Source organism: Suricata suricatta, chromosome 1 (assembly GCF_006229205.1).
Source record: "Suricata suricatta isolate VVHF042 chromosome 1, meerkat_22Aug2017_6uvM2_HiC, whole genome shotgun sequence".
Taxonomy (NCBI): Eukaryota; Metazoa; Chordata; class Mammalia; order Carnivora; family Herpestidae; genus Suricata; species Suricata suricatta.
The window spans coordinates 129,408,181-129,430,937 of record NC_043700.1 but is presented as its reverse complement, the minus strand read 5'-3'; the positions used below and the strand labels follow the sequence as shown (position 1 = coordinate 129,430,937).

Sequence of the window (22,757 nt, the reverse complement as noted above, 5' to 3'; positions counted from 1 at the left end):
TGCGTCACGACCCGCAGGCCCCGCGCGAGCCCCGCGCCGCGAGCGCCCAGCATGGCGCTTGGGAGGGCGTGGCCCCATACGGGCCTGAGGTCGTTCTCTGGCGTCAGGTCGCGGCCGGCTTGCGCAGTGACGTCAGTGGGTGACGGTCCACGCCAGCCTGGTTTGGGTGGTGATGCGGTCTGAGCTTTTCTAGTTACGGTGAGGTAGGGATTGTCGTGGTCGCTTTAACTGGGGGCGCGGAGAGTTCTCCAATTTAGCATTACGAGGAATTCCTATTACCCGCTTCTCCCATAAAGGAACAAGGATAGTGTTCATTTATTGGAACAGTTGGACCAGGAAAAAAAGCAAGCCTCGGAAAACCTAACAAAATATTGATCGCGGGCAGGTGTTCTCTTTTTAAAGCTAAAAGGACGCCAAGCGCCAAATGTAAGAATGTAACTTAAAACCGTACTCAGAGTTAAGGGACATTCATTACACAAGTGAAAACTTTCTATGTTAGTCAGTTCTGAGGACTTTTCTGTAATCAAGAGGCAGTGGGATGGTAAGAGGCTGCAGCTAGAACATTGGTTGTGCTCTTAGTATTAGCCGATTCCTATTTAGTGCTGGCTGCCAGGCACTGTGGGCGCTATTCATGTATTATCCCGTTTAACCTCTTAGTGGCCATGGGTAAGTCACTCATCTGCATTGTAGTATTACAGAGAATTGTGTTTCGTTTTTAAGCTCCTTTCCTTAAACCAGAACAGTGATTCTGTGATATCTTGAGTCTCCAGTGGTAGTGGGGAGGGAACAGACCTTGCTAATTCTAGCTAAATTAGCTCACAACTTTTCATGGATTGTAGACAGAAGGATCAAAGCATCAGAATTTTTACTATATAATCGTAAAGGAAAAAAGCACACTTCCTCCTGTATGTGTTACCTCTACTCTCAGTACTTGGCTACAACACTACATCACTTCTGAAACCAGATGTGTAGGTTTTCTGCATATCAAGTAATTCTGTGACAAAATGTGGTATCCTATCATTGAACTCAATTCTGGCACTTGCTACCTAGAGACACCATCAGATCCCACAGGTTAAGGGCTTGGTCCCACAAGGCCGTTCCTTGCCCCACTTCAGACGCTAACTGCAAGTCCAGGTCATGACCTGTGCTTCTGACCTGTTGGCTGTAGATTGGAGGTTCTGAAGACCCCTTCTTCTGTTTGATTAATTTGCTAGAGTGGCTGACAGAATATAGGAAAACATATTACTGTATTACGGGTTTATTATAAAAGCGTGTAACTCGGGAACAGCCAGATAGAAGAGATGCTTAGGGCAAGATATGTGGAAAAGGGCCCAGAGCTTCCATTTCCTACTCTCCCTAAACCTCCATGTGTTCACCAATCCTACAGTTCTCTGAACCTTGTGGTTTGGGGGTTTTTTGTGGATACTTCATTACATAGGCATGATTGATAAAATCTTTGGCCATTGGTGATTGAAAGGAACCCCTTTCCCTTCCCTGGATGTTGGATCTTGGGCTGAAAGTCCCAATCCTCTGATAACACACGGGTTGGTTCCTCTGGCAACCAGCCCACAGCCTTCAGGACTTTCCCAAAGTCCCAGTGTTAACACAGACTCAGGTGTGCTCAAAAGGGGCTCCTTATGAATGACCAAAGACACTCCTGTCACTGAGGAAGTTCTAAGGGTTTTAGGAACTTTGTGCCAGGAACTAGAGAGAAAGACCAAATATACTTCTTATACCACAATATTTTATATATGATTATTCAATATAATGTATATATACTTGTTTATTTAGAGAGAGCACAGTGTCATTTTGAAACTTACTTATTCCTGCTGGCTTTGCAACTTGCTCTCAGAAGTTGGAAACAGATGAGCTCTCTTTTAAGAAGAGATTTCTGGAAGATATTGACAAACAGTAACCCAGAGACTGCCAGTCTTTTGCAGCCAAAATAAATAGATTGGTCTCAGATAAACACTTAAACTAATAACTTGTGAACCTGCCTCCGGGGATGAGGAAAGCTCTAAAGCGGCAGCCCTTGTTGATCAGCCAAGTGGCATGGACTTTTCCTACCTATTCTCACCCAGTTATAAAAGTTACAATATTTTGCTGAATCAGATTTGCTACAAAAGGACAGAAGGTCTTGGAGGTTATTGGAGGACAGTGAAAAACTTCTGAGGCTGCATGAGTCCTGGGAAAAGGGTTCTTTTCAGGGATCTGCATTTTTGTGGAGTGGCTGGGGTAGTTGGAGGATGGGTAAGATGTTTAGGCCGAGGACCAACATTGCTGGAGGGGAACTCCAGGCCATTCAGGCCTCCTCATACGTGTGTCTTGCTAAATTAATTAAGCAAGGAGGCCATTAAACTGATGTCGCTCTAATGAGGTGACAGCCAAAATTTAAGCCTATAAAATATACAATAGGATTATGAAATCAAAATGCTAAGAACAACCAATCACAGATAGCCAATTAGGCTTTAAGCTATAGCCAATCAAATTTCTTTGCTTTTACACTTTTTCCATGTAAGTTTTGCCCTGGCTCCTGTCCAGGGAGCATTCCTAATAAATTTCCATGTGGAGCTGCCCGATTCAAACCAGTAAAGGCTCAAATAAACTCTTAAAATTTTTAACATGTCTCAGTTTCTCCTGTAACAGTTTCAGTGCATTTTTCATCTGAATTCTCAAACTCAAGCCCAGCGGAGACTTTGCGTTGGCTTTTGGAAAGATGAGTTTCTGTAGGCATATCAAAGACTTAGATTGTCCCCAAAGTGGAATATACCTATGTAATGTGATCCTTAACATGGGAAGCCTTTTAGTGTATATTTTTGTAGATTTGCGGGGGGAGATATCCCATCTTTTCCTGTCCTTTTCATCATTTATAGGAGATTTAAATTTGGAGTGAGAATGATACACATTGTCCTGCCTCTGATGAAAAGAACTCAGAGAAAACTGAAGCCTCCGGACAGCCTTTTCCCTGCAGCTTAGTGCAAAAAGTGTTCATTGCAGATGTGGTCCTGCAGTGGTCATCATTGGGTGCGTTATCTGGAGCTAGGGTTCCAGCTTGCTTGGTGGGCTCATTGCTCTAGAGCAGTCATTAGACTTGTCAGCAGAGCAGTGTTTGTGTTTGTTGGAGAAACAGCCCTAGAGCTGGATTGGGGTCAGGGGGGAAGAGATGAAGGGGAAAGTTGCGCTTCTGAGTTTGCTATTTTGTCTGACCACGCTCTCTACCACTGAAACTTACGTGAGAGAGCAGTGACTTTCCATGACTATCACTCTGGTTTTCAGAGTTGTAGACCTAGTCCTTCAGTTATATGCAATTGCTCTCTCCTTAAACACCAGGAGAACTTTACTTTTTCTATTTTACAGAATTTAAGTAGTTTTCCTTTGTATTATACTAATTTATGTTCTCATTTTAATTGTAAACCCCTTAGAGTTAGAGATTTAACATTTAAAAGTTAAGGTTAGATATTTAAAATTTATTTAACATTTAAAAATATTTAATGATATTTAACATTTAAAGTTAGATATTTAAATTTTAACAAGGTATTTATTGAATTCTTGTTTTATGAAAGCACTGTGCTTAGCACAGGGTATGTCAAGGGGGAAAAGTGCTGTCATCAAGGAGCACAGAGACTAGAGGGCAAAACAGACAGCATTTGATACTAAGTGGCAGCGCTGTATTACACTGTGGGAGCATTCAGGAGGAACAGCCTGTTGAGCTTGGTGTGGTGAGGACAAGAAAGTCTTCCAGAAGACATGATGTGTGGTCTGAGATCTGAAGTTCAGGTCCAGATTAACTAAGCCAAGATAGGATGGGAGGAAGAGGGGAGATGGAGGCAGGATGTGCTAGACTAAGAGCACATACAGGGGCGCCTGAGTGGCTCAGTCGGCTAAGCATCCGACTTCGGCTCAGGTAATGATCTCATGGTTCATGGGTTTGAGCCCTGTGTTGGGCTCTGTGCTGACAGCTTAGAGCCTGGGATCTGCCTCAGATTCTGTGTCTCTCTCTCTCTCTTTCTGCCCCTCCCTCTCTTGAACTCTCTCTTGAAAATAAAGAAACAATTTTTAAAAGTAAAATAAGAACACATACAAAGTTCTGAGGAATAGGGAAATAGATCTTCCTGAATTTCTGAGGACTCCTATGAAAAGAACTGCCTTCCTGCGTTATAGAGATGTATATAGTATAATGATAGAGAATGTTCGCCTTCACTTCCCCTAGAAATATTTTACTTTTTACATACCATGAAGATCCAATCTATAACCCTTTGTCTAGTGAATTGCTCTGATCCAGGAAGATGATAAATTTCTTATCTCCCTGAAATGGACACATAGTTATAGCCCAAACGAGGCTCCTAGTTTAAACTCTGCTATTAGAACAATTCCCAGTTCTCCTAATCTCTGAAACCAACTGTGTGTCCTAACTTCAACTCGTTCATGTAATTCACTGGACAGACTTAATGCAGACCCCATTATTTAAGGGCTCAGTCCCCCCAGACTGCCGCTGCCTCAGATGCCAGCAACAAATAGGGTGTTCAGGCTAATTGCACTTCTGCCTTATGGATTATAAATTTAGACATTCCTGTGATCCTCCCTCATGTTTGAAGTCCTCTAGAATTGACTCACAGAACTCAAGGAAGCACTACAGTTATGCTTACATTTTATTGTAAAAGATATAAACGGACAGCCAGATAAAGAGGTAGATAGAGGGCAAGGTTCAGAAGGGTCCAAACCACAGAAAGGTCCCCATGGAGTCAGACCGAACCACCCTCTTGACATCAGCAAGTCCAACAACCAGGAAGCATTCTGGATCTTGTTGTTCAGGAGTTTTTAAATCAGCTTTTCATTATGTAGGCACTATTGATAAAATCACCAATCGTCAGTGATTGATCTTAATCTCCAGCCTCCCTCCTCTCTCCTGAGTCTCCTGAGGCTCTTTCCTAGGTCTCTGGCTTGCTGCCTTTCTCGGCAGATGTGGGCCTTGGCAACGTCCATTATCATGTGAGCCAGTTTCCTAAAATAAATCCCATAGATGTGTATATCATATACACACACATATATACTCTGGTTTTATTTTTGTAGAGAACCCTACCTAAAACAGGAACATAATACCTAGTAGATGGTGAATAAATTCATTCACTCTACAAATATTTGTTTAAAGATGAGTCAACCAGCACATTTCACTTTATGGCAATCCACACCCCCTCCACTGCCCTGTTCTCCATGTTTTCACTTTCCAGTGGTTTCATTTACCCGAAGTCAACTGTCTGTCACCCGGAAGCAGATGATCTTCCTCCTGACAATCATCAGAAGGTCAACATTGGCCTGAGGCTACATCACAGTGCCTACATAATTTACGTCATTTCATCTCATCACGCAGGCATTTATTATGTACCCAGAAGAAGGGTGTCCTACAAGAAGAGTGAGTATAGTATGATAAGATATTTTGGGAGAGAGAGGGAGACCACACTGACATAACTTTTATTGTAGTATGTTGTTATAACTTCTATTTTATTGTTAGTTTTTAATGTTAACCCTATAAGTTCTAAGTTAAACATTGTCATAGGCATATGTGCATAGAAAAGAAACCAAGTGTATTTAGGGTTCAGTACTACCCATGGTTTTAGGCATTCACTGGGGGTCTTGGAAAACTACCCCCTGTGGATAAAAGAAGAGTACTGTGTATGTATCCTTTAATTTTACAGATTTACCTATTTTAAATACTTCTATATTCATCATATTTGATCCTTAGAACAAGCTTTACTTCTCTACTACATTTCATCTGATTTTTGGGAGTAAGTAAGTCCTAAAATAGGTGTTTTAGATTTTTAAAAAAAAATAGCATTTGACTCCCCAAATGGGATGTTAGAGTTGTGAAAGTGACTTTTGAGCTGAAATAGAAGAATCATTGACTGTAATTGCTTCAGGCCTTTAAACCATTTTACTTGAAGCTGATGTTCTTTATAGAAATTATAATTGGCAATTAAGTGACTATAAAATGATAGCTGTGAGAAATATAATAACGAAAGAAAAACTCTGGGAGGCACCTCAGAAGCTTCTCAGCAGTACTGGCCGTGGTGCTCTCACTGCCTACTTCGGGAAACTCCGCGACAAACCTTGATTTCCTTCTCTTCCACTCCACTCTCCCAGACCTCTCACCCCTGCTTCCTGAAGTCTCTTCCTTAAAATTACCTAACCCCAAATCCTCGCCTCCGGCTTTCTTTGGACAATCCCAGCATCCGACATCTAAGCATGAGAAGGGCTGAACCCAAGACACTAGTGGTTCTTTATCCTGTTTCTGGACTTTCTAACCACCTGATTGTTGTCTTCCTTGGAGCGTTGGACCTGACTTGGTAATTCTGTTCCTTCTGTCCAGCGGAGTAAATTTATAACGTTGGGATAGAGAAATGATATTTTTATCTAAAATGTAGTTATACAGATTTTACTATCATTTGGTTTTTAAAGATGTCTGACTGTTTGGGGAGCTTAAACAAAACAAGTGCTTAGGACACTTAATTTGCTAACTTTGTGTGTGATTTATTAGATGTATAAGAGTTTTGAAAATGTGTTTGAAATACTATGTTAAATATGCACATTTGCCTTACTAAGTTTGAAGTGCTGTAAAATGGGATAAACTAGCCTTGTTATTGTCCTTTGAAAGGTCTATGGGAATTTAAATAAATATGGAAGTTGGATTTAACAATGTAACCTATCCACGAAAAAAAAGTAACCTAAAAACCAGTTAAAAAAAAACAAACTAGTGGACTATCATCAAATATATGAAAATAAAGAACAAATTTGATTCAAATCAAGGATGTCATAAAAACCTCTAGCATTTAATATTATACAAATAATGACAATAATAGAAAAGGTTTTTAAAATAATGTTAACTTAAAATTTTTTTAAATGTTTTGTTTATTTTTGAGAGAGAGATAGAGACAGAGTGAGCAGGGGAGGGTCAGAGAGAGAAGGAGACACGGAATCCGAAGACAGGCTCCAGGCTCCGAGTCAGCTGTTAGCACAGAGCCTGACACAGGGCTCGAACCCACAAACCATGAGATCATGACCTGAGGCAGAGCTGGGCGCTCAACAGACTGAGCCACCCAGATGCCCCAAACTTTTTAAGTATCTAAACTTCTCCAGGCTTTTCCAACCCATAACTCTGTAAAATTAAGAATGTTATAAAATTAAAAAAGGACAAGACCAGAGTATTTTATCCTTGAAAGAACCCCAAGTCTCTGACCCAAACATGGAGTGTGGGTTGGTCTGCACATCATCAAAAACATTTTCTAAAAGATCCCTAATGATACCTGCAGTTGAAAGGACTCTTTCATTCTGCTACTTAATTTTAAACACTCCTGGTTTGATTTTGTATCGCATTGTAAGATTAGACAGATGAATGTTGTGTTAGCTTTGTTGGTAGTCAAAATTATGGCCAGAGGACAATTAAAAGATTGACTAACCGTGAGGTGATTCAACAGATTGATGAGAAGAAGGAAAATGAAAAGGAAAATGAGTACCATTACTGAATGGACAAGACCTGAACACATGAGTTTCACAACACGACTTAGAACTTACTAATATCAGGGAGATGATGGATAAAAGACAAAAATAAGTTTGAATCAATATAAGAAGATGTAGGAAATAAATGTATTTGATTAATTAAATACCAGTGGAAGTGTGTTGGCTTAAAACATCTCACTGACACTATAAGCAAGATCTTCCTCTAAGAAAGCTTAAGAAAACCTTGATACATTTAATATTCACTAACATATAACTAAGAGCACTCCTTTCTTCACATAGCCATGCCCCCATAACCATCTGCCATTAGTAAGAGCTCACTAGTAATAATTTTTTAAAACTTTTTATTTTTTTAATTAAAAATAATTTTTTAACATTCATTTTTGAGATGCAGAGAGAGAGAGACAGAGTGTTAGCAGGGGAGGGGCAGAGAGAGGGAGGGAGACATAGAATCTGAAGCGAGCTCCAGGCTCTGAGCTATCAGCACAGAGCCTGATGCAGGGCTCAAACCCACAAACTGTGAGATCATGGCTTTAAATTTATTAGGTGGCAGAGGGGACAGGGAAAAGAAAAATTGGACAGGACGTTGCTCATGATTAAATCTACATGATCAGGGAGGAAATTGTGTTTGTGCCTGATGATCTCTTTTTTTCAAGGTCAACTCTTCCGATGTAGGGGAAGCTGAAGGGAGAGAGAAAAGTAGGAGGTATAAACAAAGTGCTGAAGGAAAATAAGGCTTGCAAATGGAGGGTTCTGCAGGCTTAAGGTTTTTTTCCCAAGGCCTGAGTGTTTTTAAAAAAATAATCATGCAAAATTGAGGTTATAAAAATTTATTTCAAATGTGAAAATATAAAAACAACTCATATATAAAATTTAGGAGTATTGAAGCATTCAGACTCTGGGTTCTGTCTTTATCTCTTTATAAAGGTACTTAAATTTAATAGAATATTCATAGCTGGCATAAATATAAAGAGAATTCTATCTCTAGAAATTAAGATATAGGAGAAAATAATACCTTCTGTCACTGATTAAAAAAAAAGCACAGAAAGAAATATAGTGGCCAGTGCCATGGACTTTCCAACACACTCTCCATTCCGAAAGATCGCTAGGAGACAATTACAGGGATCTCAAGGACGTTAGTAGTGACGGTGACCCATTCCTGACCAATAAGACATGAGGAGACATGAGGCGAGGTTCACTGAACCTCGGAGACAGGGTTCTTCAAGTCCATGAAGGAGATGCAGAAAAAGTCGCTCGTCTTGTCTCTCTGGCTGCTGTTGGGATGAATGGGTGCATGGAATAGCTCCAGCCATCGAGTCACCAGCTGGAGAAGGAAGCCAACACTACAGGTGACGGAGCCAAGAGATGGAAAGGACCTGAGTCCTGGGTGACATCCAGGTTTAACCCTTCATGGTTTAAGCCATTTGAATCAGGGTTTTCTGCCACTTGCATCTGAAAGTTTCCCAACTAAGACGCGAACTAAAGGTAGATTAAAATTCAACAGTAAGAGGTGGTTATAATGTATAGAATTGCCTCTTCTCCTCTTGGTAAGTCAATTTCATTTACAGTCACTTTAAAATTCCATTTGAAGTTTACATAATCCAGTCCCTCTGAATTGTCCTTAATTCTTTTTTCTCTACTATCACTTCTAACCATCTGTCCTCTCACACAGTATTGTTGACAAAGAGCAGCGAGAAGAGAAGAGAAGCAGCAGCTAAATCTGGCTCTCTGTTAAGGTGATAAGAGACTATCTCTCATTTAGAGACAGTTTGACGATGGTGGCAGTATACTTTTTGTGATGAGAGCACACAGAGACAGCATATAGAAGAAAGAACCCGGCAATCTTTTAATAACTGTTTTTTAAAATAAAAACAACTAAGCATTTTCTTAAAAATAGTCCTGTATCCTTCACTTACTTACCTCGTGGCTATATTGGGAGCATCCATATACCTTTATAATAACTTTGAGTAAAAATAGAACATGCAAAGCACTGAGCATAGTGTTTGGCACCAGGTATTATTATTAGCAGTGGTCTACTTAGAACAAAAGACTGTGCTAAATGTAGCACTGCGGGTGTCCCAGTGTCCCTAAAGCGTCCCTAGTTGATCTGTAACGTTATCTGCTTGCCTTCCTGTAGCTTGGGTTTTGCTTTCCTCTTATCAATACACTTGAAAAATTCAGTTTCAGGGCTGGTGTGTGCCTTTCATTTTCAGAGGCAGGCAGTAACTTTGGCATTCCTTATCACAAAAAACCCATAGGAGAAAGCTGGCAATCCCAGAGTACTTCCTGGGCGGAGAGGTTTTTCTGTCAGAGCCGGGAGAGTGTGATCATCTACCATCTTCAGAGTTTGACCGTTGAGTTGGACAGATCTGCAAAGAGGAAAAGGTACACCCAAGTTAGCCAAGTTGCGTGTGCTCTACCTTCTCTGCCAAAGTTGTGACATCTTTGTAAGGCCCCCAGAATGGTGACAGCCTGTATTACATAACTTGTATTTCAATTCTATATAGGGTAAGTATTTGACCCAGATGATGTTTCAGCTACACTGGGAGAGCTGAGTTATTCTAACAGAGACCATATGGCCTGCAAAGCCTGAAATACTTACTATCTGGCCCTTCAGAGAAAATGGGACACACATAATCTATAGTAGGCACTACGATGGAGGTATAAAAAGTATAAATAGGACGTAACTTCTGGATTTGTAGCACTTTTATTTGATGGTAAATAATTGAAGACATTTTTAGATAAAGCAAATAAATAGGTAGAAGGGAATTTAAACATCACAAATTTAACATGAAAAATGACATAAATTTCCCACTTGTAACTGTGCCCATAATCCCTCTCACTCCCCTTCCCCCAGGTTTTGTGCATTCATTTGCATATCTTATGTCCTTAAGATATTTTGGTAGAATATATATTGCTGGAGTAAAACAAAAATAATTTTGTTTCACTAAACCGAAAGTTTCCCCCCAAAAATGTATGTTTTCTTTGCATTCCACTCTTGGAATTCAAATTCAAAACTGAGTAAAAAAATGTGAAAAATATTTTAAGGACAAGTGTTGCTTTTTATACACATCTACTATTTTTGAAATCAAATTAATACATGCTCACAGCAACAGATCCAATATAAACAAGAGCTTATAAAGAAAACCTTTAGTCTGCTCTTAGTTCCACTGATAGTTAATTCCATAGTTCTGAACAATGCTTACATTTCTATGATCTTTTCCTCAAGCACTTGTAACACTATGATGTTTTTATAATACGAAAATTTTTATTTTATATTATTTTAGTTTTTAAAATATTTTGAGAGAGAGAGCAAGCAGGGGAGATGGAGAAAAAGAGGAGAACAGAGGATTTGAAGTGGGCTCCACGCTGACAGCAGAGAGCCTGATGCAGGGCTCGAACTTACAAACTGTGAGATCATGACCTGACCTGAGCCAAAGTCAGACACTCGGCCAACTGAGCCACCCCGGTGTCCCCCCAAAAACTATATGGTTGAAAATTGGTTAATGTCAGAGTTATATGTGTGTCATATATGTACTATATGTAGTATATGTAGAACACTTATTGCCTTGCATACAGTAAGCACTACAAAGGTATTATCTATGATCACCATTATTCTGATAAATATAACTGGTTAATTCATTATAAGCATTATTTCCTTTTTTTAATGTTTTTTTATTTTTGAGAGACAGAGAGCAAGCACGAGCAGAGGAGGGTCAGAGAGAGAGGGAGACACAGAATCTGAAGCAGGCTCCAGGCTCTGAGCTAGTTGTCAGCACTGAGCCCGAGGCAGGGCTCAAACCCACGAACCGTGAGATCATGACCTGAGCCGAAGCCAGACGCTTAACCGACTGAGCCACCCAGGCACCCCTCTTTTTTTTTTTTTAAGTTTTTCTTTATTTTCAGAGAGAAAGAGCAGGGAAGGGCTGAGAGAGAGAAGGAGAGAACGAATCCCAAGCAGGCACCGTGCTGCAGCATCGAATGCAATGCAGGGCTCAATCCCACAAACCTTGAGATTATGACTTGAGCTGAAATCAAGAGTTGGATGCTTAACTGATTGAGCCACCCAGGCAATGCTCATCATAACCATTTCTAGTGTTTTGATGTATATTCATTCATTTCTTTTATGTATATACACATATATTTTCACTTAAACAAAATTGAGGCTATAGTACATAGTCTCTTTTCTTTTAATTTTTAAAATCTTTTTTATTTTTGAGAGACAGAGAGAGACAGTGTGAGCAGGGGAGGGTCAGAGAGAGACCTGAGCCAAAGCCAGATGCTTAACCCACTGAGCCACCCAGGCACCCCTTCTCTCTTTTTTTTTAATGTTTATTTTTGAAATGGGAGGCGCAAAGAGAGTAGGACAGAGCCCGACGTGGGGCTCAGACTCACAAACCATGAGATCATGACCTGAGCCAAAGTCAGACGTTTGACTGACCAAACCACCCAGGTGCCCCAGTTTCTTAAAACTTGATTCTCTTTTCCTCAGCACATCTTAACATTTGCTCGCACCATTAAACATTCATCTACCGCATCATTTTAACAGGTGTAGAGGATTCCATTGTGTGAGCATATTAGCCTATTGTCTAGTGTTAGACATTGGTTGTTTACAATTTAGAATTATTATTAAAGATCCCTTAAATTCGGGGTGCCTGGATGGCTCAGTTGGTTAAGTGTCTGACTTCGGCTCAGGTCATGATCTACCAGTTTGCGAGTTTGAGCCCTGTGTCAGGCTCTGTGCTGACAGCTCAGAGCCTGGAGCCTGCTTCAGATTCTGTGTCTCCCTCTCTCCCTGCACCTTCCCGCTCACATTCTCTCTCTCTCAAAATAAATAAACATTAAAAAAAAAAAAAGATCCCTCAAACTCTATCCTAAGTATCAGTCAGCTAAAAATTTAGTTTTTATTTAACCTTTGTTAGGTACCCAGCTTTGGGGTCTGTACCTAAAGGCTTAATAAGATAACCATGATCGTTCTAGAGGCTACCAAGCCCACACTGCATTTACACTCAGTCCACATGCACATGAGTTTTGTTTTAGTACCCATATCACATCAATTTTTAGAGGGGATGCGGGAGGAAATGCCATGACCATCATCAGGAAACCACAAACAGAAATAGGCCTGAAACATCTCTACATGTCAGTAGTAAAAGCTGTTCTACATGAAATTGAGAACCATTTTCAAGGGTACATAAAGAAAAGCTTCAGAAATGCTTTAGGAGAGGCCGTAGAGCTTAAAGGTAAATCTCACCATTATAAATTAATACTGCTGGGGGTTAGGATGATGAAATATGGACAAGATAATACTTCATACCATCTGGCTATATTGTTTAATCAGCTGTAAATATGGCTAAAGGATGCTATCAGTATATTGAGTATTAGCTTAAAGCATGCTGATTATTTCTGAATCAGGCCGGGTAAATCAGGGTAGGATTTTATTCAAGATTAGTATCTTGTTTCATATTTTGAAGTCAGTAACATGATGACAAGAAATTGAAGACATGCTTGTCAAGTTTCAGATGAAACAGAGCAGAACAGAATTAGCAAGCAACAGTAATCTGAATTAAGGATTCTGGACAAAGTTGATCTGAGATAAATATAGAATACTGCAAACATATTAAAAATATATTCATTCAAATATTTACTGAACACTTACTATGGAAGACCTGTGGGCAGTATACATGTTGTTCCAACTAAAAAATGTTTTGGGGGGGGCGCCTGGTTGGCTCAGTTGGTTAAGTGTCCAACTTTAGATCAGGTCATGATCTCACAGTTTATGAGTTCAAGCCCCACGTTGGGCTTGACAGCTCAGAACCTGGAGCCTGCTTTGGATTCTGTGTCTCTTTCTCTCTCAGCCCAGTCTGCTCATACTCTGCCTCTCTCTCAAAAATAAACATTAAAGAAATGATTTTTTAAAAAGATAATCATTGTTTAATCCTCTGAGGTCATTAGAATGAACAAGCTTGCAGACTGTACACTCATCAAATTTACCTGGGATACTTTTGAAACAGTTTATTTTATTTTTTGCAACATATTAAAGAGAAAAAAGTTTAAGTACTATACACTCATGAAAAAGAATTTAGGGTCATAAAATATCCCATAATTTCACAAATTTTCCATTAATAATAAGCATGAAATGTGTGATCAGAATGCCATGGGGTCTGATAAATAGAGCAAAGAAGAAGAAGTTGGTCATATTTAGCCTGGAGAGACAACAATCCAATTGTTCTTCAGATATTGGAGTTATTCCAGAGAAAATGAGGTGTTTGGTATTGTTCCAGATTAAGGGTAGCAAACTCAGGTGCCCACAAGGCCCAAGGAATTTATATGTGCAAGCGCAGTAGAACAGAGTCATAGAGACAACAGGGTCATGGAGAGACTGAAGAGAACCCGTCTCAAGTAAACAGCCCTGATTCAACTCCATCTACTTGGGAAAATAAGCCCAGGGTTGCTAGAGTATCTGTTTAAAAAATTTATTTTTATTTTTTTTATTTTTGAGAGACAGAGAAAGATAGCACTAGCAGGGGAGGGTCAGAGAGAGAGGGAAATACAGAATCTGAAGCAGGCTCCAGGCTCTGAGCTAGCTGTCAGCACAGAGCCCAACATGGGGCTTGAACCCACGAACCATGAGATCATGACCTGAGCAAAGCCAGATGCTTAACTGACTGAGCCACCCAGGCACCTCTAGAGTACCTGTTTTTAAAGAAAAGCTAGAAATCCAGGTAATTTCACAGTTGTCAATTTTCAAATGTTCACAACTTAGTAAAAATAAGAATTAATATAGAGCACATGCCAAACTCCCCTACCAGAATAAAAGAGGAAAAAAAGCTTTCTAAACCCACTTGTCCACAGGCATGAGGTATAGTTTTCGACCTTGGCTTTCCAGGACAGAACTCAAAACAGCAGATGAGAGGCAGAGAGAGGCTGACATTACCCTTGAGAGAAGAGCTGCCTGGAGAGGCTTCGAGATCCAACAGGGGAGCCATCAAACAACTGAATGGCCTAAACTACCCACCTGAGGTTGGACAAAAATATCTCTTAACACACTCCAACTCTACAACTATTATTCAGTTACTTCAGAAAAGCTTTTCCCTTGTCAGCATCAGACACAAATATGCTAAAAATACCCATTTCTTTTTTATTTAAAAAAATGTTCATGTTTATTTTTGAGAGAGAGAGAGAGGGCACATGTGGGGAAGGGGCAAAGAGAGAGGGAGACACAGAATCAAAGCTGGCTCCAGGCTCTGAGCTGTGAGCACAGAGCCAAACATGGGGCTCAACTCACAAATCCCAAGATCATGAGCTGAGCCAAAATCTGATGCTTAACCAACTGAGCCACCTAGGTGCCCCTAAAAATACCCATTTCAAAAAGCCAGAACTCAAATAGGAAAAAAAAAAAAAGTATCTGTTACCCAAATATGTATTATTTACATTAGGAAAAAGAAAAGATTTAAACGGTGGGAAAATGGGTAAGTATACCACAATATTTTATAAAACATGTAGCCCATTAAAAATGTTTATGAAGGCTATGTATGGAAAGACATTTTGGAAAACCTGTGGGTGTCCCTCCCTTTTTCTTTTCCCATTAGGGATTGTGTGATTACAGTTGTAGTAGAATAAAGAATGGTACCCAATGTTAATGTCTGTCTAAGGAAGATGGGTCTTTGGAGGAAGCATGTTTACTGTCCTTTGACAGGTTCTGAGGCTAATTATCACTGAAACATCACCCCTTTGCAAAGATGGGAGGAGATGGTGAGAATTTTGTAAACACTTAATTTTTTATGCTCCAGTGTGAGAACAGTTATGATGAAGAGAGCTCCTTCCAACACACATTGGGCAGAATCTTACAATGTTTTTGTGCCTGACTCTTCTAGGGTACTGGCCATTTGGAGTGTTCTGTTGAATATGGTCTCTTATAAGACATATCCAAGAACCACAGTGTATTATGAACAACTTCAAATAATCCACCTAAAAGCTACACTTCAGACATTTTATTTTCTTGTTCTAGCCAAAAAACAAAAACAAAAACAAAACTACTTTAACACTGTGAGGGAATCACACTCAGCTCACGTGGTATATTCACACCAACCCCCATGCCCTTAGTAGCAATTAGATACAGGTATGATTCTGTTGCCAAGAATTATAACTCTTTTTTGAGCAAATAATCTAAATGTCTTGAGGAGATCTTGACATACAAAGTTGTTTTGAAATGCAAACTCTTCCCTAAGTTAACTGGTAAGTTCATATCCTTCTGCGTTGGCCTCCAGGTGAATTATACCTGTATGGATAAGTCTTCATCTATAAACTTCCTGAATATTAAGAATTGTTAGAACTTGAAATCGTTGACTTTTTTTTTTTTGTTCCCTATCAACACTCTCTATTCTGATAAATACCAATCAATTTGGTGAACGTTTGAAATGAAAAAAGGAAAATTACTCACTTAGAAAGTAATCCATCAGGCCCTACAGGTTTTACCAGGTATTTGTCCACTTGTTTGTCAAATAAATGATACGGCAACTGCAAGCGTTTGGTGACATTATGGAGGTTTAAGGCATAGAGGGTTAAATCTCCTTCTTTATACCTTGGGCTAAAAGCAAATAGATTAACTCAATAAAAATATTCATCTAACTTAAGCAATTAAAAACTCAACTGCAAACATAATCAGGGGTACTGAGTACTAGTATCTATAATGATGATGGGCCCTCTTTTTATCTTTCCTTTCATGATTACATTGGGCCACTCGTGTGGTTCTATTTGAAAAGATGATTTAAACTATTGCTCTTCACACTACCATTTTCTGGGTAACAGCATTCTGATCTCTGCCTAGCCAGGCTGAGTTGCTAGGAAGCTGGTCAGCCCACCCATGTTCAAACACAGGAGGGTTAAATAATAAAGTGAATTTTGTGGGTTCCTATGAATTCAAATTATAAACTATGTAAACAGCAGCTTTTTCTAGGCTTATTAAAAAAAAAACTAAAACAAACAAGAAAATTAAATCTATTGACACCTTTCAGAATTTCCATCTAGACCATTCCCCTACTTCCCAGTGGGTCCTCACTATTTAAAGAGTTCCCAGTCACCAGAAATGATGAATGGCTTTTTTGGGCTATAGTTGTTATTTTAGTATCATCCTATCAGGGAGGACATATTAATGATTAAAAGTTGGGCAGAAAAGGGTATATTACATACTTACTGGTTGATGTTGGTACAGTGAAGGTAAACTCGAAGTTTGCTGCTGTCTGGACCTTTCACACTCGCCATTAATACATGGGTGCCCACCAATTTCTTGAACAGAAGAGATAGCCAATAATCCTAGTTGGGTGGTGGGGGAGAGGAGGGACAAAAGTAGATCTTCACTTATTTCTTTATTTAACAAAAACTGTGTGAGTAAATAGTTAACCATACGAGGACTGTGATTGTTATCCTAGAGGTATTTAAATGGAATGCATCTTTTGATCCATGTTCCCACCATGCATCTGAAGGCAATTTCTTGTTTGCTGCAGTGGAGGACTGTATTTCCAGAATTCTGAAAGCCATGACCACAAGAAGATACATCTTCAAGAATGCAATTCATTGCTGTGCAAGTTTAAGTGTTCTTTATTGTCTATCACCAAGAATTCAAAGCAAAGCTCAAAGCAGATAGGTATGCACATATACACATATGCACATACACACAAAGCAGGTTTTTACAATAAAACTTTTATCTGCCTAAGAGATTAAAATTCTTTATGAATTTTTAAAAATTTTTAAGTAGTCTCTACACTTAACAAGGGGCTCGAACCCACAACCTTGAGATCGAGAGTCGCACATTCCACGGACTGAGTCAGTCAAGAGCCCCTAAAATATTTTCTTTTAGAACCTTATAATCCCCCTTCCTGAATGGGTTAGGCAACAATCATCACTAGCTATCAAGGTGAAAGAGAGAGAGACAACTAGAGATCATGTGCCTCTCGAAGAATGCATGCTACATCTCCTTTGAAGAATTATTGCAGGGACACCTGGGTAGCTCATTTGGTTAAGGGTCCGACTCTTGATCTCGGCTCAGGTCATGATCTCACAGTTCATGAATTTGAGCCTTGCGTCAGGCTCTGCACTGACATCATGGAGCCTGCTTGGATCCTCTCTCTTCCTGTCTCTGTGCACCTCCCCCACTCTCTCTCGCAAAATAAATAAATAAATAAATAAATAAATAAATAAATAACATAATTCTTAAAAAAAAAAAGAATTATTGTAAAACAAAACAAAACCCCAAAATCTGACTAAGCTCAAGCCTCGAGGTCTAACTGCCAGTTTACAAGAAATGGAGGAACATACTAAAGGACAGTGCAGGAAGAAATTTAGGGAAAACCAGAATGTGGGAAACACAATAGAATAAATTGCCTGCTCTCTTTCAATAATTAATACCATAACACAAAAAATGAGCAGTAGGGGAAACTTTAAGATTAGCAGACTTGAGAGATATTTCAACCAAATGCAATATATGGATCTTATTTGTATAGTGATGTGAATAGGCCAACTATTAAATACATTTGAAAAATAAATAAAAACATCGGAGACAAGGAAAATGTGACACACCTACTGACTAAACATTTGATAATATTGAGGAATTATTGTTTTTTAAAGCTTCTTTTTTTTATTAACGCTTTTTATTTATTTTTCAGAGACAGAGAGAGACAGTGTGAGCAGGGGAGGGTCAGAGAGAGAGGGAAACACAAAATCTGAAGCAGGCTCCAGGCTCTGAGCTAGCTGTCAGCACAGAGCCCGACAAGGGGCTAGAACCCACTGACTGTGAGATCATAACCTGAGCTGAAGTTGGATGCTTAACCGACTGAGCCACCCAGGCACCCCGAGGAATTATTGTTAATATTTTAAAGTATGATAATATTTTATGTTTGTCTAAAGGAGATGCATACTGACCATACATACATACTGATGGGTACTGATATATCTGATATTTACTTGAAAGTAATCCAGTAGGTGGGATGTGAGGAGTGGGCAGGATTATGGATTAAACAAAACTGATTAAATGCTTTTCTCTCTAGTTTGAAATTTTCTGTAATAAAAAGTTGTTGGTTTTTTAAATTTATTTTGAGAAAAAGCAAGAGAGAGTGTGAGTGTGAGCACAGGGGAGGGACAGAGAGAGAGGGAGAGAGATTATCCCAAGCAAGCTCTGTGCTGATCAGAGAGCTATCTGCTATCAGCACAGAGTCTGGTGCAGGAATCAATCTCATGACCTTGAGATCATGACCTGAGCTGAAATTTAAGAGTCGAAGGCTTAGATGACTGAGCCACCCAGAGGCCCCTAAAATTTGCTGTTTTGAAGAACGTGACTCAATGTATATTCCAACTCTTCCTTCTTGAGCTGAGGAAATGCAGACTCAACAGGACAAACAGCTTTTATTTCCCTACTTACATTCAAATGTTTCACAGGAGACAAGAGCAGAATCAATTAAACGTTTACAAAGGAGACCTAACAATCATGGTTTGGTAACTGGTAGGATAGAAAGCATTCAGGCCTCAGAGCCAGGTTTTGTATGGAATTCTAGAGTAACACAGGACAACTATGTGACATCCAACTTATCATACAACCTTGTCTCAGTCTGAATTTCCACATCTGGAAAACAGATTTAAGATACTTGCTTTGCCAGCTTCCAGGACTGTTATATGAATAAAATAAGAAAACAGCCATGCATGTTGGATTCAAGACTGATTCCCTTGGACTCTGCGGATGTTAAGGGTTGGATAGTGTAGGTAATTTTAAATTTGATTTACTTTGCAAAACATTGGTTTTGATTCGAGTTTGTTATTTTGTGAAACTGGAGTTGCAAAGTTTCAAATTGTTCCTTTAAAAAAAAAAAATCCCAGGGTGCCTGGGTGGGTCAGTTGGTTAAGCATCCGACTCTTGATTTCTGCTCAGGTCATAATCTCACGGTTCACAGATTTGAGCCCACATCGGGCTCTGCGCTGACTGTGTGGAGCCTACTTTGGATTCTCTCTCCCCCCCCAAATAAACAAATAAACATTAAAAAAAAACCACCACACTACATCCCAAATAGCACACATTAGAATGGATGATCTCTAAAGTTTCTTCCAACTCATCATTCCATGGTTTGGCTACTTGTTGAAAGTACTGAATTTATTGAGAAGATTGACTTTTCACAGGAGGCTGATACAGGGGTGCTCAATATACTCCATCCTACTCACAGCAATAGGAAAACAACCATCACTTACAGGTAAAGGTTCGAAGTTTTTATCCACTAAGTGGTAGTTTCCGGCTCCAAAAAGCACTTGCCTCATCACCACTTCTATGCCCATTCTGGCCGACAGGCCCAGTTTATCCAACCACCTGGAACAGAGAGAGGCCCAGCTTTCCTCAGGTTTCAAAAACAAAACAAAAAAAATCCCCTCAATTCTAATTACACACTATTCTGATTTATTCATCCATGTGGGAGGAATTGACAGGAAACCAGAAAAGCAGTATTAAATATCAATAAGTCATTCAAATGAAATGGAGCCTACCCTTTCCTTCACATGTTCCCAGACTTGAGCAAGATAATACATCCTAGCATGCTATGAATATGCCATATGAGTTTCTTTCAAGGTAAGAAAACTTCTACAAAGCAGAGTAGACAAATTCTTACCCTACAGGCAATCGTTCTCCATCTTGCTGGATACCCTCCCCAGGCCCCCACCCCATGTGAGGGCTGAAGACAAGGTTGTTTGTGGTCGGCAGTAGTACAATGTGAAATAAGTAAAATCACACCCAGACTTTTATGGCTGTCTCCCTCCATTCCCTCCATCTTTGGTTTATGGCAAAACAAACACCTTTATTCTTTACTCTCCTCCTCATGACCCTCATGAACAAAAAGAATTTATTTTTTTATTCTGGATTTATAAGAATAGGGATAGGAGAGCAAAGAGAATAAGTCTCAGTGTGAGGATATAGAACTAGAGATTAAGAGTGTTAATAGAGTTATGGAATGTAAGTAAACCAATTGTTTAAAGTAATCAAGTTTATACTAGATACTTATCCAAAAGGATACAAAAATACTGATTCAAAGGGGCGATGTTTATAGCAGCACTGTCAATAATAGCCAAAGTATAGAAAGAGCCCAAATTTCCACTGATGGATGAATGGATAAAGAAGATGTGGTATATACACACAATGGAATATTACTTGGTGATCAAAAACAATGAAATCTCGCCATTTGACAATGAGAAAGAATGAAATCTGGCCATTCGTAGCAAAGTGGATGGACCTCGAGGATGTCATGCTAGGCAAAATAAGTCAGGCAGAGAAGGACAGATACCATATGTTGTCACTCATAGGTCTATCAGGAGAAACCTAACGGAGGACCATAGGAAGGGGTGAGGGGGGAAGAATTAGGGAGAGGGAGTGAGGCAAATCATGAGAGACTCTTGAATGCTGAAAACAAACTGAGGGCTGAAGGGGGAGAGGGAAAGGGGAAAGGGGGTGATGGTCATGGAAGAGGGCACTAGTGGGGAAGAGCACTGGGTGTTATATGGAAACCAACTTGACAATAAACTATAAAAAAAAGAAATCTTGCCATTTGAAACAATATGGATGGAACTAGAGTGTATTACGCTAAGTGAAATAAGTCAGTCAGAGAAAGATAAATATTATACAACTTCACTCATATGTGGAATTTAGGAAACAAAACAAGAACATAGGGGAAGGGAAGAAAAAATGAAATAAGATAAAAGGGGAGACAAACCATAAGAGACTCTTAAATACAGAGAACAAACTGAGGGTTGCTGGAGGGGAGGTGGGTGGGGGTGAGTTAAATGGTGATGGGCTTTAAGGAGGGCACTGGTTGGGATGAGCACTGGGTATTGCGTGTAAGTGATGAACCACTGGATTCTACTCCTGAAACCAATATTACATGGTTTGTTAACTAACTCAAATTTAAATGAAAAAAAAAGCAATCAATTTGACAATAAAATATTAAAAAAAAAAAGCAATCAGGTTTCTGGTGAGGTGATTTAGTATAACTTTAAAGTTATTGGTAGTTCCTCTGGTGAGACCTCACACTTCTGATTCTAAACTCCTTGGGAATCCAAATAGAGCTATACATACACTGAGGATCCCTCTCAGACTCCAACCTCTAGAGGCACTCTTTTACAATCGCTTTCAGAGGAAGGAACCCTTGGCATATTTATGGGCCATAATTAAGGAACAACACTTCTAAAGCAATTCATTCACTCAATGATTAATTTGGGACACCCATTAAAGGTGTCCAACAAACTTGAGTAAAACGCTTTCTTACAAAACGTGGCATGAATTTTGGGTCTCAGCCATAGAAACTGTCTTTGGTCAGCTTTTTGGCTGATGAGCTGTTTCAACAGAATCTGTTTAATAAAAGGCCAGGAGAGCACTGCAGCCTGGTCCCTGAGGCGATGCTGCTTTACTCACATAAAGCCAGCTGCAAAGGTGTTGGACAGCAATGGCGCTCCACCCCCGTAGGCAGAGCTCGTTTCTCCCAGCCACACCGCCTTGTGCGGTCTGGTCTCCTCAACAACCTATGGGACAGGAAAGTCTCCATTATGTTGACAAACAAGCTGACCAACTATGGTGCTGAAGATTAAGGACATTTAAAACCTTGTATTCCCAGACTGGCTTGTCCAATATAGTTACAAAATATGTTCATGGTCACTGAGGCCTTGGGCAATTTACTTTTACTAGAATATTAAACTATGGAAGGAATTTAAATAATCCCATTCCAATGGCCTGTGAGGCTATTCCAAAAGGCTATTGGAAGTATTTTTAATTTTTCATCAATAAACATGGATAAGACCTGATGCTAAGGGGGACCGACAGTGAATAAGCACCTGTTATCTAAAATTGGAAAAACATGTAAATGTCTACACATATAGAATTTAGAATTAGCTAGACTACAAAATAAAGACTGGTTTTACAGAAGTGCTTCCTTATCGATGGTTTTGCAATTTCGGTCACCCACAGTCAACTGTGGTCTGGAAGCAGTTCAGACCTATCGTCAGAAGCTCAGTAGTAGCCTAATGCTATGTCACTTGCTTTCATCACATAGGCCTTCTATCATCTCGCATCACCACACGAGTGAGTGCAGTATGAGAAGATATTCTGAGAGAACACATTCACATAACTTTTGTCACCGAATATTATTAGAATTGTTCTCTTTTAGTATTAGTTACTGTTGTTAATCTCTTACTGTGCCTAATTTATAAATTAAACTTTATCATAGGAATGT

General features: G+C 39.5%; 1 protein-coding gene and 1 long non-coding RNA gene across 2 annotated transcripts in view; one reads left to right on the top strand and one right to left on the bottom strand.

Annotated features, from left to right (window-relative positions):
• Positions 1 to 382: 382 nt before the first annotated feature.
• On the top strand, positions 383 to 9,384 carry LOC115295761. Its single transcript, XR_003910566.1, has 3 exons — positions 383 to 426; positions 5,229 to 5,410; positions 9,182 to 9,384. It is a non-coding gene; the product is annotated as an uncharacterized LOC115295761 (long non-coding RNA).
• Positions 9,332 to 22,757, bottom strand: part of HPSE (heparanase) — a 38,461-nt gene continuing 25,035 nt past the window's right edge. Inside the window, exons 8-12 of the mRNA XM_029943947.1 lie at positions 21,944 to 22,050; positions 19,741 to 19,855; positions 16,703 to 16,821; positions 15,950 to 16,096; positions 9,332 to 9,878 (exon numbers count right to left, since the gene is read on the bottom strand). Of these exons, the coding sequence (XP_029799807.1) occupies positions 9,719 to 9,878; positions 15,950 to 16,096; positions 16,703 to 16,821; positions 19,741 to 19,855; positions 21,944 to 22,050 (648 nt within the window). The 3' untranslated portion in view covers positions 9,332 to 9,718. The remainder of the gene's footprint in view (positions 9,879 to 15,949; positions 16,097 to 16,702; positions 16,822 to 19,740; positions 19,856 to 21,943; positions 22,051 to 22,757) is intronic.